Source organism: Condylura cristata, unplaced genomic scaffold (assembly GCF_000260355.1).
Source record: "Condylura cristata isolate star-nosed mole 26May11 unplaced genomic scaffold, ConCri1.0 scaffold00005, whole genome shotgun sequence".
Taxonomy (NCBI): domain Eukaryota; kingdom Metazoa; phylum Chordata; class Mammalia; order Eulipotyphla; family Talpidae; genus Condylura; species Condylura cristata.
In genome coordinates this window covers 35,379,567-35,396,079 of record NW_004567106.1, presented here as the reverse complement: position 1 = coordinate 35,396,079, position 16,513 = coordinate 35,379,567, and the positions used below count along the sequence as shown (strand labels likewise).

Below are 16,513 nucleotides of genomic sequence, written 5' to 3'. Positions count from 1 at the left end.
TATATATATATATACCTATGTAGGGGCAGTAGATTGAGATTTTTGATTTTTGGTTCAATTCCTTTCAATACATAAGTCTAGTCAGTTTACTCCTGTGACACTTTCAACCAATATTTTTTGTAGGATATTTTCTAGTTTACCAGGGCTTTAAATTTTATTGATATAAGACTGTAATTTTTTAAAAACATTTTTTTAATGAGTTGTTTTCCTTACTAATTTCTCTTTTTGTTCCTGATTAAATTTGTAAAATACTTGGTTACTTACTAGCCTTATCAAAGAATTAGTCTATAGATTTGTCAATCTACATTTTTACCTTTATTTTTCTATTAAGTTTTGTTCTTACTTTTATTATTTCCTTTATATACATCATTTACTTTGTTATTTTACTAACTTCTTAATTCAGATATTTAATTCACTAATTTTCAGTCATTTTTCATTTCTTCTAACAGAAATTGTAGTGGTATCACTGGGCTAGGATTCATTTTTAATATGACATCTTCAGTTTTGGGAAGAGATATCTCTCTAATCCACAAGGTAATATAAACTCAGACTCAACATCCCATGAGGGTCAGATTTGAGATTTTTATTTCTATAGAGAGATGTCTCCCCTAACTCAGAACTGGACAGTAGCAGTTTTATTTGTCTCCCTATGCTGGCGAATATATATTTTTTCTGGTTCACCTTTCATTGAGAAAATGTAAAAGAATCATAATTGTACCAGTTCCTTCTGTGTCTACTCAAACATTAACTTATCAGAAAGGACATTTTAAAATAACTCTCTAAATAGTCCAAATAATACTTAACCCAGTTGGTACATTAGATATTTGCTCATTTGTGATTTCTGTATCTTTCCCTGATCGCTACTAGAATTTCAAATCCTTGAGAGTAGGAACTTTATTTGACTGGATATTTGTCCTATTATTAAGCAAGACTAATTCTATTAGCCAGAAATATTTTAAGACAAAAGCAAAAATCTTGGCAGAAATCGAAATAGGACATAGATAATGCTTTCCTGCAAACTATGCCACTTAACTATCATAACTTACTCTCAGAGAACAGCTTTGTGGGTGTGCAATATGTTATATGAAAAGGGTATTCCAAACACAGACATATAATTTAAGTAACAATTTTAAAATGAACACCCATATAAATACAACTGAAGTCAAGAAGTAAAATGCTACTAGATCACAGAAGCCCTATGTAAATGTGCCATACTTTTCAAAACCAGCTTTTCATCTGTTTCCCGAGCACTTAACCACTACTCTAACTAAAGAAGACATCCTTGTTTCTCTTTATGGCATTATCAAACAATGCATAATTTTCCAAACATACAACATAGTTTATTTTTTCCTATCTTCAAACAGATGGATAGACAGTTGATATATATATACATATTGATAACATTTAAAATACTATAACATTGGAATATTATTATTATACATATTCAATTTTAAACAGTGTATTAATATTAGAAACCAATGGATCTGAAGAATGTTATATATATATATATCAATAAATTAACATGACAATATTCCTCAGAAATTTATTGAAAAGATATAGCTGAGAGGAAAATATTAAGCAACATATAATAAAAAAAGATTTTGAGCTTTTGTACAAATGAACTTTTTAGTTATATATTTATCTTTCAAATAACAGAGCATAAATCCAGTTAATTAGTCTATGGAGAAGGGAAACAAACTAGAGATTAAAATGTTCCCATATGGGAATGTGCCCAGTGGACTAAGGTAGAGGATGATGGGTGCTTTGGTGATAGGTGTGGTATGGTAACACATATATCAATAAAAATAAATAAGTAATTGGGTGGTTCCAGTGGGTGGAACAGGTAGAAGAGCTGTGATGATGATGGTGAAGGGTAATAAGATCTTTGGTAGAGGGCATGCTATGGTACATACAACTGTTAAGGGGTAAAGCTGTATACCTAAATCTTACTGTGTAAACCGAAGCTAAATAAAAATTAAAAAATACAAATTTTTAATTAAAAGTTAATGATATAAAAGATTATTATCAGACTTAAGAAACTATTTTTTAAATCACTATTCCACCTTGAAAACTCCAAAAATACTTTGAAGTAGCAGAAATAAGCTATACATATTGGAGAATACCCTTATCAAAACTGTCAACCTGTAAGACTATTATATGATACAGAATAGCATTTCCATCAACTTAAAAAAAGAGACCCAAACCTGTCAAGTTCTTTCTTTTGTCCTCCAAATGCAATTACAGTTCTAATTGCTGCTAAGACCTCTTCAGCTACTGCTCCAGCTTTTGCATATGCCAAAAGTTCTTTATCAGTAAATGAAGAAAGTATCTGTTTAAAAATGCAATTTGAAATAAAACTTTAACAATTTTATATTTTGTAAAGTAAAATAAGTACATATACAAATGTTTCTTGTATGCTAATATATGGGTAGAATAAAATCTGCCCTATATTTAATTAAGGTCATTATATTCTACTTTTCAACATATATATATATATATATATATATATATATACACACATATACATGAACATACATTTATTAGTGAGTCACTTCAAATTCTTTTTGAACTGTGATGATATACAATAAATTAAAATGATTTTTTTCACATGAAATACCTTGTGGATACTCATGTAAATAAATAAACCTGTAACTTTTGGGAGATCTCAAATTTTAGAAATGTATACAATTTCAACATTCATTAAAAATAGAGCAAAAAGTCTTGACATTAAGGAAATACGGTGTAAGCCCAACACAGTCATTGCAACACTAATCTGGTTCAAAATGTTGAGGTTAGAGGTAAAAAAAAGTGGAGGGAATCAAGCATGCATCATGACAGGACTTCCAGAAAGCTTTGCATACTAAGGCAAGCTCCTTTCCAGCTACTCAAAATATTCAGCTTTCTGACAGTCTTTGGGGATATCCTTTAATCCACCAGTTTGATCCCTGAGCATTTATTCTATTTAAGAAATAGTATTAGTTTCCTTGTATACACAGAATTTCATTTATTCTTCTCTACTGCACATGAAGTAGGCATTATTTCCCTAACTCTATATATGAAGAAGCATATTATATGTTAGATATACCTTTTATCATGCAAGCATTTGCTAATAAATAAAATGTCCAGGGTCAAGCCTGAGTCCATATAACTTCACAACCTGAATTAATAACAACTAGAGTGAATCTCTCTGAAACCAGCAAATATATGTTAATTTAGGTTCCAGAGCATCCTACTATGAAAACTCGATCAACTAGCACAGGCAGAAAACCAAGGTTAATACCTAAGTAGTCAATCATGTAACTAGAAGCAATTCATAATAAAATTCTGATTAAATATTATTATTTTAGTAAATAATACAGGCCTTGTGAACACACTGGTGTAAATAATATTGATTTATTCCTTCTCATTATAAAAAAGTTAAAATTGTTCTGATTTAAATAGTGCTTTTCTTCCTTTGCTATGTGAGAAAGTAAAAGAATCCATAATATATGTATGAGTGGGTGGGTGAAGGTAAATGGACACTTGTTTACTGTGTTTTATGTGTAGATATTGTACATGTTTTCCTTTGGTACCAAGGCAATACCCTACCAATGCACTAAACTTTCCTTCTCAAAACTATCCTCCCAAGGCTTCCTGAGGCATTCACAGTACTGGGTTTTGAGTCAAGTTGGTCAATGCCATTCCTAAACAAACTGATCTATAAGAGATTAAAGATTTTAACATATCTAACATATAATATGCAATTCAACTGTCCTCTTTTTTTTCTTCTATGACCTGTAATTATAAGCCTATGCCTAGGTAAGACTGCATTGTTTTGTGTGAAAGCATGTTTGTCAAAGAGAAAAATATCTTTCAAACTATTGTCAGGGATATGAAAAGTCAACTTCACTTGTTATTGTAATATAAAATGTAGAAGGGAGATACTTCATTACAATTACCCATACATTTAATATATAGTGTAATATACAATGTAAAACATTCAAAAACTGATAATTTCTTTAAGTCTAAGGAGTGTTAGTTTGAGACATATAGAATTGTCATTCCCTTTGTAAGCTGTCTTACAAAGGCAATTTTGTCTTATTCACTTTTTTTCTTTTTTTCTTTTTTCTTATTCACATTTATATATTCAGAAGTAATATTTTTGACCACTAAAATACTGGCCTTCATCTTTTGTCCCAATTTTCCATTTTGTTTTGAGATGATTTATAAATGCCTTTTCTTTTAAATAACTTTTTGAGATGCTTGCAGATTCACCTACATTTCTAGGAAACAATCAATAAGCTCATATGTGCTTCATATAGGGTTACTCAAAAGTGGCATCTTGAAAATTATAGTGCAATACCCTAACCAGGAAATTAATATTGTTATAATCTATCAATTTCATTTGGATTCACCAATTTGTAATGCACTTATGCATTGGTGTGTTTGGTTTTAACTAACTTTATCATGTATGTAGACTGACATGACTACAGACATGACACAGAAAAATTCTGTCACGAAGAGCCACTCTGCTACTCATTACAGCATAATTTGTTCTTTTTTAATACTTTCTATTTTATTGATGGCATTTTATGTTTAATTTTTCTTTTTAAGAGGATTGCTTAGTGAAGCATTTTTATAGCTGTTTTAAAGATTGTGTTAAATAATTCCAACATCTGATTTATCTCCGTGTTGGTGTCAGGTAATTTTTTTTCTCATTCAAATTGTGCTTTTCTTGCTACTTGGTCTAACAAGTAATTTTTATTGTGTACTAAATATTTTGACAATCAGGTTAGGGTCTCATTAGAATCTTGTATTTTAGCAAGAACTTTCCCTACCTAGGTTAAGCATGCAATTCTTGGCCTACTTTTGTGAGTTGTGGTTCCAGTGAAGTTTAATATTCAGAACCTTTATGGTAACATTTTGGTCAGTCTGGCTTATCTGGAACTACCTGAGCACCAACTCTCTGCTTCAGTTACCTAAGGGAGTGGAAGTGGTTTTTCAAGGTTGGACTATGAGTAATCTTTTGATGGGAGCAAGATGATTTCCCCTACGATCTAGCTGCACCTATGTCTTTGGGAGAAAAAAGAGATCTCAAGCAAGAGCTCTTAAGAAGCTCCCTGAACCAGCAAGTGTTCAATGACTAGATCCCTTTCTATTCTACCCTACTACCCTTCTGTCTCAGGGCTTTAAGGACAAAGAAGCTTCCTGAACTAAGTTACATTTGTTTCTTAGTATGACTGAAAAGGAGAAAATTTAAGAAGTTTGTTTGAAGCCCTATCAAAGTTTATAGTAAAGTAAGGATTAAAACCTAGGTCTCTAGTAATTATTGTTGAGCTCTATTTACTAAATAAGTAGTATATGAAACAATGAGTAATTATTAACAGAGTAACTTACTATTTCCCTAACTTAACTAGAATGAATATTAAAACATTTTTAAAAGTTTTTCAGCAAAGATTGATATGAGCTTGATATTTAACTTGCTTAGTATTTTAGTAAATAGAAAAATCAATTAACACACAAAGCTTTTGCCAAATATTTCAGCAAAACATAGAGATTACTTTAACCACCAAGAATACCATTTAAACCCTTTGTTACTGTATAACAAACTAACAGAGCTTTTTCCTCTGTAAAATGAGTTAACACATATACTTCTGAGAGTCAACAAGGTAAAGTTTCTAAAACTTCTTTACGCTTACAATTTATTTTGTTTCAGCTTCAACTTTAGCTAAGACATGTATGTGTACTTATGTTTTTTCACATATATATCTTTTATGTTTTTTTTGCCATAGGAATTTGGCAAGTTGATATTAAACCCAAGAGAAATTACTGGGCCAATCTCTCCACAGAAATCCAAATCACTTTAAAATTAACTTCATCTCTAGTTCTGAAAGGAAAATACATTTTACAGTATCATAAGTGGGCTTTGTGAAGAGTAAGAGAGGCCATTTGTACTATTTTACCTTCATGATGGAAGAACTGTAGGCTAAGACTTAGATGCATATGGAACTAAGAAGTAATCATTAAAAAATTATCATACTACTGAATTTATATATTTATAAACACAGGACCATTTACTATGTTGACAAAATTTTAAAGTTAATAGAAATTTTAAATCAGTCAGTAATAGTAAGTATGAAATAAATGCATACCTATTTTTGAAAAGATTTAAAACCAAGTATCATCCCAAGCTAGAGTAATCATGGGGTAAAGACAGCCTTTAACTGTGGAGTTGGGGTGGAAACAGATTAAACTCTGGATTCATAAGTTTCACCTACCTTTGCCCAAACAGCAGCTGAGACCCCAAGAACAGGACTAATGGCCAAAATCACAAGGGTTAGCTTCCAACCACGTGTAAATCCTATTATAAAACCAGTGAAAAACGTCGCTATTGACTGAAAAAACATTGCAATTTTGTCACCAATTCCTTCATTAATTTTGGAGACATCACTAAAAAAAAAATTGTTAGAAATAAATATCAGAATTGTGAACAAAGAACTTTCCTTCTGAATCCAACATGTTTGTTTCTTTAGATTGTTTTTAGTGTTTGTTTTTGAGCATGGGGTAAATCACTTTATAACTATAATCTTATTTGGGACTTTCCCCAGAAGGTATCACACTGTGGTTCTATTGCACACTCTCAGGGGATTTCTTGTCTGGCCAGTCCAGACCTCATGCAGTGTTAATTATGCAGGTTCCCTCATGCTTATGTAGAGTAGTGAGAATAAAATATGCACATGACCTGGTATCTATTCAGAAGGAACTGAATCCCACAATTTCTTGAGTGCTAATGTCATCCTTTCCATTTTGGTAAAAATCACATCTGGATTAAACATAAAGCTAGGTACTTACTCTGTGAGCCTTGTGTTTAGCTCCCCAACATCATGCACATCAAACCAGCCTATCTCCTGCCGCATTATAGCATGAAAAAATTGTTTTCTAATTTTGAATATCTGTCTTCCAGCTGCCAGGCACCAGAATGAAACCTGAATGTAAGCAGCAACAAGCACACCAGCACCAATCCCACTGTAGTAATAGGCATACCTGCAAAATAACAACAACGCTACACATATTCTGTTTCCTGAGCAACGCATCTTACACCAAGAAACCATCCATTCTTCCATTTTCAATTATCTGGCTATCTTTTAATCCTCAACAAATAAAAAGGGATTATAACAAATAGTGCAGATGGTCAGTATCCAGCAGTAGATGACCTTTGCCAATATAGAATTCAAAAGGAAATGGAATACTTAAGAGTGTGATTTCTATTTTGGTCCAAATCCCAGCTCTTTATTTAAATGCTGTATAATCATAGACAGCTACATATTCTTCCTATGCCTCATGAAGATTGGAAGAATAAAACGTTCTGTGTGAAATATACTTGGGGAGTGCTAAAAAAGAGAGCACTCAGGGAATATCAAAGACTTGAGTGGTACCTCAGAACAATACAATATTAGGTAAGATGAACCACCATAGTTCTGTTTACTTACATTTCTTCAGTCACTGTTGATGAATATTCTGGATAGTTTTAGCACACCAGTGAGTGGAAAGAAATAAAAAAAAAAAAAAAAAAAAAAAACTTGCCAGAAAGTGGGATCAAGAGAAGAGACTCCCCTAGTCTTTGAGATTATTAATCTGGCATATCTGGGATACCAAGAGATTACTGAAAATGAAATGCATGTGCCCTATTAGCAATTGTGAGTATCGTAAATTGTGAGAATCAAATAGTACCCTTCTAGTTCATACTCTAGCATTTAAAAAAATGCATTTTCTGAAACCAGGTCATTTATCATTTAGAAATGAATTTGTTTCCTAACTCTGAATCTTTATATTTAAGAAATTAATAACCAATGGGTTTCGCTAAGGAATTAATTTTAAGGTTTGAAGATAAGCATTCTAAAATTAAATATAGGATACCAATATTCCCATTTTTAAAAGTTCATTACTTGCCACCTTCAAATAAAAAAGTTTCTATGAACCGTGCCAAAGGCATAAAAAAAGGGTATGAAAATGAAAACCAAAAAAAAAAAAAAAACATATATTGTTCACAGGTTAGTGTTCTACACAACAGGAAACTTGGTATACATATTTTCCCTGAGCTATAGCTTACAGTTTCTAATATATTTATTGGAAGATATAATGATATTATTACATTATAGATAATAGGTAAGAAATGGTTATTATCAAAATGAAATGATAGAGCAAGAGTTAGTTAAAAAGAAACCCCACTCAACAAATAGAACTCATGTTTTGACAATCAGTTAATACATTTAAAGTATATTTATGCTTATTCACATAAAATATATTTATATTTGATGATTATATACATTTTTTCATTTTTGTCAATGTAAAACATGCCTCTGTAGGAATATCTGGAGGTATTTTCTTCTCATTTTTCAAAATATGATCAAGTGTCTCCATTTTCTTCAAATTTACCAGGTCATTTCTATAATAATGTGGAACTGGTATCTTTTGATCAACTAACCTTCGTACATCTTCTATAAACTGCTTTAGGGAGCAAACTTCAAGATATGTAAATCAATAACAAAACTTCCTGTGTGAGTTAAGATTAGGGTGATTATATTTATTCTGGGATGTTTAATTTCATTGTTTAGAATTAGATGATGAGCTAAAAATATCCTGCTGACCAATCTTATATCATAACTGAAAATATTCAAAAAGAAAACTAATAATTTCAAAGTCATTGCAAATGTTATTATTAACTAATTTTAAGAAGACACCTTGAGCTCATCTAACTTCCCTATAGATGACATCCTATATTTACCAATGTATACATAGGTCTAATCCAGGTTTAACTTCAATTTAGTGTACCTTATCAACACATTCTTTTTTAAAATCATTATATGCCCCTGAAAAACAAACAATAGCAATGATTTCCCCAAAACTTGAATTGTTATTAAAATAATGTAAAATGTTAAATATTGCTACACTTGGATTGATACAGAAAGCTTAACAGTAGTAAGGAAAATGTCTAATTACACGGTCATGTTCTTCTCCAGATTTTCGTAGACCAGTGAATAATCAAAACCTAGGATCAACACAAAACACAAAACTGTCATTCAGTTCTTCATTAAAATTTAAGCATATAAACGTGAATCAAACTTCAGTTATTTAACAATTTACAAAAAATACTTTCAAAAGAGTCCTTTTAAATTACGTGCAAGCAATATGACATGCATTAAAATCCTACACTGCTGGCTCTGTGCAAACATACATACTAAATTCAATGACATTTATTGCAAGAAAAAAATCTCACATTTTTAAGAAGCAGTCAACAAGAATATTGGTATACTTGAAGTAAAATATTTTAGAAAATCCCTTCTCTGTGACTCACAAAACTCTATCCTTATATACCCTTTCACATCAAACTGGAATGACCTTAGAGAGATTAGATGGTACAGTAATTTTTTTATGGCTATCAAAGGGCTACTGCTGACGCAGCAGTTGAAGAATATCTGAATAGTATTTAAAAAATACTATCACTTTTCATTGGTAAATGCCAGAAACACTCAGATTTATAAAAATATTACTGAAATTATTAGTACAGGACAAAAAATCACTTAAGTGTAGCCTTTTTTGTTTGTTTGTTTTGTTATAAAATACTTGCTGAGACTCTTGACCACACATTCCTTCTCCAGCTTCTGGAACCTCACTTTCCAGGTTATTCCACCATTTTGATGATGCTCTCTTAGTCTTATTCACTGATTCCTCATGTTTTCCTTCCTCTCTGCACACTCCTTGTATAACTTAAGTGTCCAGAATTCCTGCACACTCCTTGTATGACTTAAGTCATAGCCACAACTTTAGTGATTCCCTAATTCTTATTTAGAGCTACTCAAATCCTTTCCTTCATGGTTAAGGTTGTAGTTTTGATCCCCACCTTTCCTAACCTCTTGGCCAACAAGGACATCTTAACTGGTCTTTATTTAATCAGATCCTGATAACATCACCACATTTTATCTCTGAAACACAAATAAAACCAAATTGCTTTTGTTCATAACATTCAATGACTGTCTACTGTATAAAGTCCAAGGTCCATAACATATCATATTAGTCCCTTTGCAAGCTTGCCACAATATACATATGACAGGATAACAAGCTTGAAACATCAACCAATGATTCTCCAGATGTTTTCTTTATTCTCACACCTTTCACTTTATTCCAATTATTCAGTATTGTGCAGTCACTTTCTTATGAAAGAACTGCCACAGAATAAAAGAAAATAGCATCTAATTTTCGTTCTGGTGTTTATGTTCTTGAAGTCTATGTCACTGGTGACTGAAAAGGATAATGAGTAAAACAAAATATTTTGCTTAAATTTCATAAATCTAAATTTCACCATTTACTCAGAAAAACATTTTCCTTAAGCTGAGAAGAGATGCATTAGAGAACCAAAGACAATGTTCTTCCTCTGAGCCATTATCATTCTGCTCTTTCTACTTGGAATATCTTTTATTACAAAATTTCTCTTGGAAATGATCCCTCCCTACATGAGTGAGTTCAGAGATGGCCTTCTGTCAAAAGGCAGAATGACGCACAGAATTCTATAGTAATTTACACATGATTCCATTTACAAAGTCAACACTGGAATAGATGTATGGTAGTTTACATAGAAATAGAGTGGTTCTCTTCTTCACATATCCATCGATGTGAATCCTAGAGACCTGGAGCATGTCTTCTTTACCTTTGTTTCTATAATGCACAACTGCTTATCTGCTGCAACTTAATGTATACCAAAGACTTCCAAGTGGCCTCACAGAGTGACCACAAAATGCAGAGCTGTCACCAAAATACTCCATCCAAATCACTGTCCTACTGTGGATATACGGTATCAGATATTACAGGATTAAAATATTCCCTTGCTTAAAAAAAAAATCCTTATCTAAACCCAAACAATAATTCACACTTATTTTAGCCCAAGGCTGAGAAACAATGCCAACGAACACTTCAAAGGAATCTACAACTAAATAGTATACACCATGCTGACTAAAGATTCCACACCATTTGAGATTACAATACATTACATAATTTCTGACACAAATACATGAGTATGGTTGTAAATTTAACTATTGAGCACTTAATAGTAGTTTGAATAAATAGTATGTGAAATAGATACACTTGTGGGTTCTCAACTGATAAAATGAAATTACACTGTAAAGGTAGTTTTCAAACCCTCTTCCACACAGCTTTTGTGTTTGCTATGTAATGTCCTAGATCTTAGAGATACAATCTACAACAAGAGAACCAGTTTTTCTAATCTCATCACTGTCTGTGCATTACTTTCTGGCCCCAAAATGCATGTAATAGGGTAACAGTGCTGAAACGGCTAAGATTGTTTTTCCTAGGAACTTCCTCTTTTTCCCCTTTTTGCCTTTTTCTCCATTTGAGAAGTTGCAATAAACAAGTAAAGCAGTAAATCAACAATACAATTTTAGAGTAACAATTTTATCAGGTACATAAAGCAGTGAGTCAACATTGACACAGGGGTGGGGTGGGGGTGGAAGTTCTTTCTGAGGGAGAACCGAGTAAGATGCCACTACTAAGAGAAAGCAGTGAAGGAGATATGAGTATTCTAAGAGCAGAAGGCAGCTAATGCAGGTGAGCTATACAGAGTCAGTAACATGAAGCAACATTGAGAGGGTGGAGGGGGTCAGGTAAGAGTGCCATAAAGGTCAATATAAGAATTTGTATATAAAGTAGTACATGGTAAATGCATTTTGCTAAAATTTACTTAAATCACAGAATTCACTTAAAAACATAAAATTACACTTTATATTTTGTTTGGAATATTTCAAAATACTGATTATTCATATATATAAGAAGTTCTGAATTGCTTTAGTTATATCCTAAGCTGTTAAAAATTATAAAAACTGAGGTAGCACCATAGAGTTCTATAAAGATGAAATGATTTAATGACTATATCTTCATTGCAAGTTACACAGGTTCATTTGTGAAGGACATGAAGCATGAGTTTCCTATTATAACAACATAACTAACATTTGTTGCTCACTTTTTTTTAAATTTTTTTAAGATTTATTTATTTATTCATATAGAACTGGGATACAAGCCAGAGATGCGGAGGGTGAGAGGATTCACCAGAGACAGTGGGGAGCAGAACAGGCAGATCGACGAAGTATACTGCTGAGGGGAGCAGCGGGCGGGTCAGGAGAGGTCTGCCACGCCATGTGGTTTCCTTCGGGGCAGGTGGGAATCGAACTCATGCGGAAGTGGCTTTAGCTTCTTAGTGTTGTGCTTTAACCCGCTGCGCCACCAGGGAGGGCCTGTTGCTCACTTTTTAATGTGGTCTTATTTTGTGAGTCTTAAAAAAAAGAAGCAATTTAATTATCATAATTAATTATGATAATTAAATTAAATAGAACCCTTGAAGTAGGTTCTATTGCTAACTTTTTTTTTTACAAAAGTTATAAAAAAAATAAATGTATGAAGAAATTTTCCAAATCTAAAAACTAAAAAATGGGAAAAGTAGAGTCTCAGATACAGGCAGTGTACAACTCCAGAGCCTATGCTCTATTAAACAATACCTCTTAAGAGGGTGGCAGAAGTAAGTACTCCTTCTATTGGAAGAGTGAGGAATGAAGAGAGAGTTGAGGAGTGAAATATGAACTACAGCCCCAAATGGAAACCATGTGACTAAGCTATCCAAGATGAAGTAAAATTGTTAGCTGACAAGGAATAGAGACACGGGTCATTATCTGGTTTAGGAGATCAAGCCAGAAGATAATAGTTATTACTTCTGCTAAAAGTGATCAATTATTTCCTTATAAGAGTAAGAGTCAACTAATATCTAAGTGATGAAGACCTAATATTTACAAATGTAATGCAGTTTGTAATAAAAAACTAATGGGTGTATTTTATTTTAGCTGAATTTACTGTGGCACATGGGAATTCGGCTCTGTGAACTTCAGGCAGTCATTTGATTGTCTGCTCTTGAGACAGGACTAAGTGAAGGACCATATCATCACTGCAAGTAGGAAATTGTTTTAGCAGTCCAAGATTCCCTTTTTAATATGGATGAGTTCAGTCATTATTCCTGAATGTAATACATGAGGTGTATATTATGAAAAGTCTAACTCCTTTCATACTCTTAGACAAAGTATGTGTCTGGCCTTCATAACAATGTGGATGGGATCAGAATGGACATAGATTTACTAGCTCTGCAGAGCTAGCTGAGAGCACAGAAAAATTTGATTCTCTCATGGAAAGTGGACAACTGACTCAACTGCATATAATGTTGCCAAATACAGAAAAATAAGCGAATTCAAATAGCAATGAGCACTTCCTTTTGGCAAATGGTATAAAAGGAAGCTACCAGCACAACATTTTTGGCAGGTGCTTTTGAATGACATGAAGAAAAATAATCAGTGCGTAAGTATTTTATATAGCTCAAACATACTATAAAAATTTCTGGTCCAACTCATTACCTGCATTTTCAGAACTCTTGTAGTTGTGTCTCACAGTTAAAAAAAAAAAAAAGAATCACAAAGAAGAGACAGGTATTAAAGAATCCATAAACATGCCAAAATGATATTGCTATTTATGTAAATGTTCTAGGGAAATGATTTAGTAATTGAAAAGTCCAAAAGTTGAAGGGTCTTTGTAAAATACAAGTGTTATTTTTGTATCCTCAAGTGAATTTTCTAACATGTTCTTTCAATATTCTAACTACTTGAGTGTAAACAGGGTGGTAAGTCTTTGAGTGGTTTAGTTTCAATCAATCTATGTTGAATCTAAAGGTGACTTGGAAACCTGGAGCTATCTGCTCTCCTCAATAAAAGTTTGTGTGTGTGTGTGTGTGTGTGTGTGTATGTGACAGAGAGATAGAGAAAGAGTGAGAGACACACAAAGATTATTTCAATAGTCCATTCATTTTGCTACTCTTCTGGAGAACTACTTTAGACCTCCTTTCTTCAAATGTCTTGCTTTCCCCTTCACTGAGAAAACTGAATCAATCAGAAGAAAATTTCAGATTCTCACTTCTTCATCCACCCATCTTTTGGAACTGGCACTCAAATAAGTCTCTTTCCCACCTGTTACTCTGAATGTACTATCTGTGCTTCTACCTAATGAAAGAACTTCCTCCTGAGCATTTACCTATCATCCTTTCTCAAGGACATCACTCAAACAAATCTCTTTCCTTTATCCATCACTTTCTCCTAACTTTTGGGTAGTTCTTCCTATTCTAAAATGTACACATCACACACACACACACACACACACACACACACACACACACATATACATTCTTTTGGTCTAATTTCTTCATTTTAGCCTCTCTTTCCAAAGAACTCAACTTATAACAATGTCAAAATTTAAATCTCTGGTGTTTACTGACCAAATCTAGTCTTCCTCCACCTTTCTCACCTCAGTTGATGGTAACTACATTCTTCCACATTCTCAGGCTAAAAACTGTAAAATCATCCTGACCTTTCTCTCTTGCCTTGTTATCTATTAGAAAATCTCATAACTGATACCTATTTAAATTCAAGGCCTAAAAATTATTCAGGGTCCAGATTAAGCTCCTGTAAATCTGCAACTTTCTGGGATATACTGGACTTCACAGAGCTCTTGCTTTTTTATCTCTGTTAGCACTTCCATCTTACATTTTTAATACTTGTTTATATTATCTTGTCAACTTCATTACAATTATTAACTATAATTCAGTCCCATCCACCTCCCATATCACTAAATATGCAGCCCTTAATCCATATTTGGTAAGGGTTTCACAAGCATCACAGTAAATGATTGCTATTTCTTGATGTTTCAATACTTACTTGAATTAGATGCATTTGTAAAATTTACCATTTGGTCTGGTAAAGCTGCAAAGCTATCTGTCATTTCTCCAAAAACCAGCATCATGAGAGGAAGTGCAGCTCCATGGATAACAGCAGCAACTGTCCCCAGCACCATATATAACTTATCAAGCCAATTTGAATAGCGAAACTAGAGGAAAAGCAGAGAACAGTAACAATTATCATAGTTTCATGGGGGTTTGCACTACTTTCCAAATATATCCAAAATTCAAATATTTCTCAGACCACTATTGCTACCAGCCTAGTCCAAGCTAAGCTGTTGTGATGGCCTAATTGGAAATGGGCATTTGAATTTTCTATTGGGATCTGACCTATTTCATGTAGAATTCAATCTGTTTCTTATACGAGGCCTGATAAGAAGAATGGAATAATCTAGGAAATTATGAGTCTTTAATGAGGCAATAGAAATACAGATTATTTTGCTCTGATTTCCAAGAACAGAGGCCACTTTTTATCAAAAGGTTTTTCAAACAAGAAAAATCTTGATTTCCAGAGGTGTTTGAAGAAACAGGTTTTGTTGCTTTAAGAAAGGGGCTTGGGTCAGTGACTCCTGCAACACAGCATTTACATAAGTGTAAAATGATTTAATGTAATTAGGTCTCAATCACAAAAGGGGAGAGGAATGAATTAAGTGCATGTTTACCCCCAAACCTATTACTGCTGAGGATGCAGAATATGGTCATGACTGATCAGTGAAGTTACATTTATTTCTTTAATCATAGGCAAGTCATAGGAAGGAATGACAGACTTTTCTGTTCTAAAATATGGTGAGAAGTGAACACCACAAAAGGAATCAACTTAGAGCTCTGTGATAGGTTCACACACCAAAGTAGGCAAGGATTTGAGGAGGAAGAGGGGAAAGAAGATAGAGAAACCTCATTTAGTCCTTCTTGACTGTCCATCCTAGAAATATCCAGGAAGCAGATGGAGAGAATTGAGTTTGTGATACAACCTTATATAGCAGAAGTCAAAGGAGCATTAGATCATAGAGGAAGTTAGAGAGTGAGTGGGCTTAATAATAATTTGGAGATGAAATAATAGAGATAACATGCTATTTTTCCTTTTGATAACCTTGGGGCAAAAACAGGAAGAAAATATAGTTACTTAAGGGAGGTGCAATCTCAGGAGTACTAGTTATTCAACACTTAGCTATTAATACTTATAGGTAAGTTGGTCAAAGAAACAATTGGTGAAAATAAAAAAAATAAAACTGAGATGAGAAGATGAAATAGAGAATAAAGAAAATTATTATTTCTAAAACCTCAGGCAAGGTAACATCAGTGGATGCTATAAATATTCGGTAAAACAAAATAACCCATGGTACCTCCAAGATCCCTCTAAATGGAGCTATCTGATTTTTCATCATCTTAACTAAGTGATCAACAAGTGATCTATCATAAAAAGTAAAATACCCTGACCTTTGATGTTTCCAAATGTCTATGAGACATGAAGTACACAGCATTCATATATAATTATCTTACCAAAACATTTGACATGAATGGAATAAAACCTTTAGACCTATCTTTCAACATAGGGAAAATGCAAGATATGGAAAGATATGTTAAATGATACCATAAGAAAGCAATAAAAACAGTTCAGAATGCTACAGGACAAGTAGTAAAACCTTTTGAACATGTCAGTATCATTAAAAAAAAATTCTAGATTCAGCAGATATTATATCC

General features: G+C 32.9%; 1 protein-coding gene across 1 annotated transcript in view; it reads right to left on the bottom strand.

Annotated features, from left to right (window-relative positions):
- The window catches only part of ABCB1 (ATP-binding cassette, sub-family B (MDR/TAP), member 1), a 69,086-nt gene that overhangs the window by 39,154 nt on the left and 13,419 nt on the right, over nucleotides 1-16,513 (bottom strand). Inside the window, exons 4-8 of the mRNA XM_012720967.1 lie at nucleotides 14,793-14,961; nucleotides 8,980-9,028; nucleotides 6,832-7,023; nucleotides 6,258-6,429; nucleotides 2,205-2,329 (exon numbers count right to left, since the gene is read on the bottom strand). Of these exons, the coding sequence (XP_012576421.1) occupies nucleotides 2,205-2,329; nucleotides 6,258-6,429; nucleotides 6,832-7,023; nucleotides 8,980-9,028; nucleotides 14,793-14,961 (707 nt within the window). The remainder of the gene's footprint in view (nucleotides 1-2,204; nucleotides 2,330-6,257; nucleotides 6,430-6,831; nucleotides 7,024-8,979; nucleotides 9,029-14,792; nucleotides 14,962-16,513) is intronic.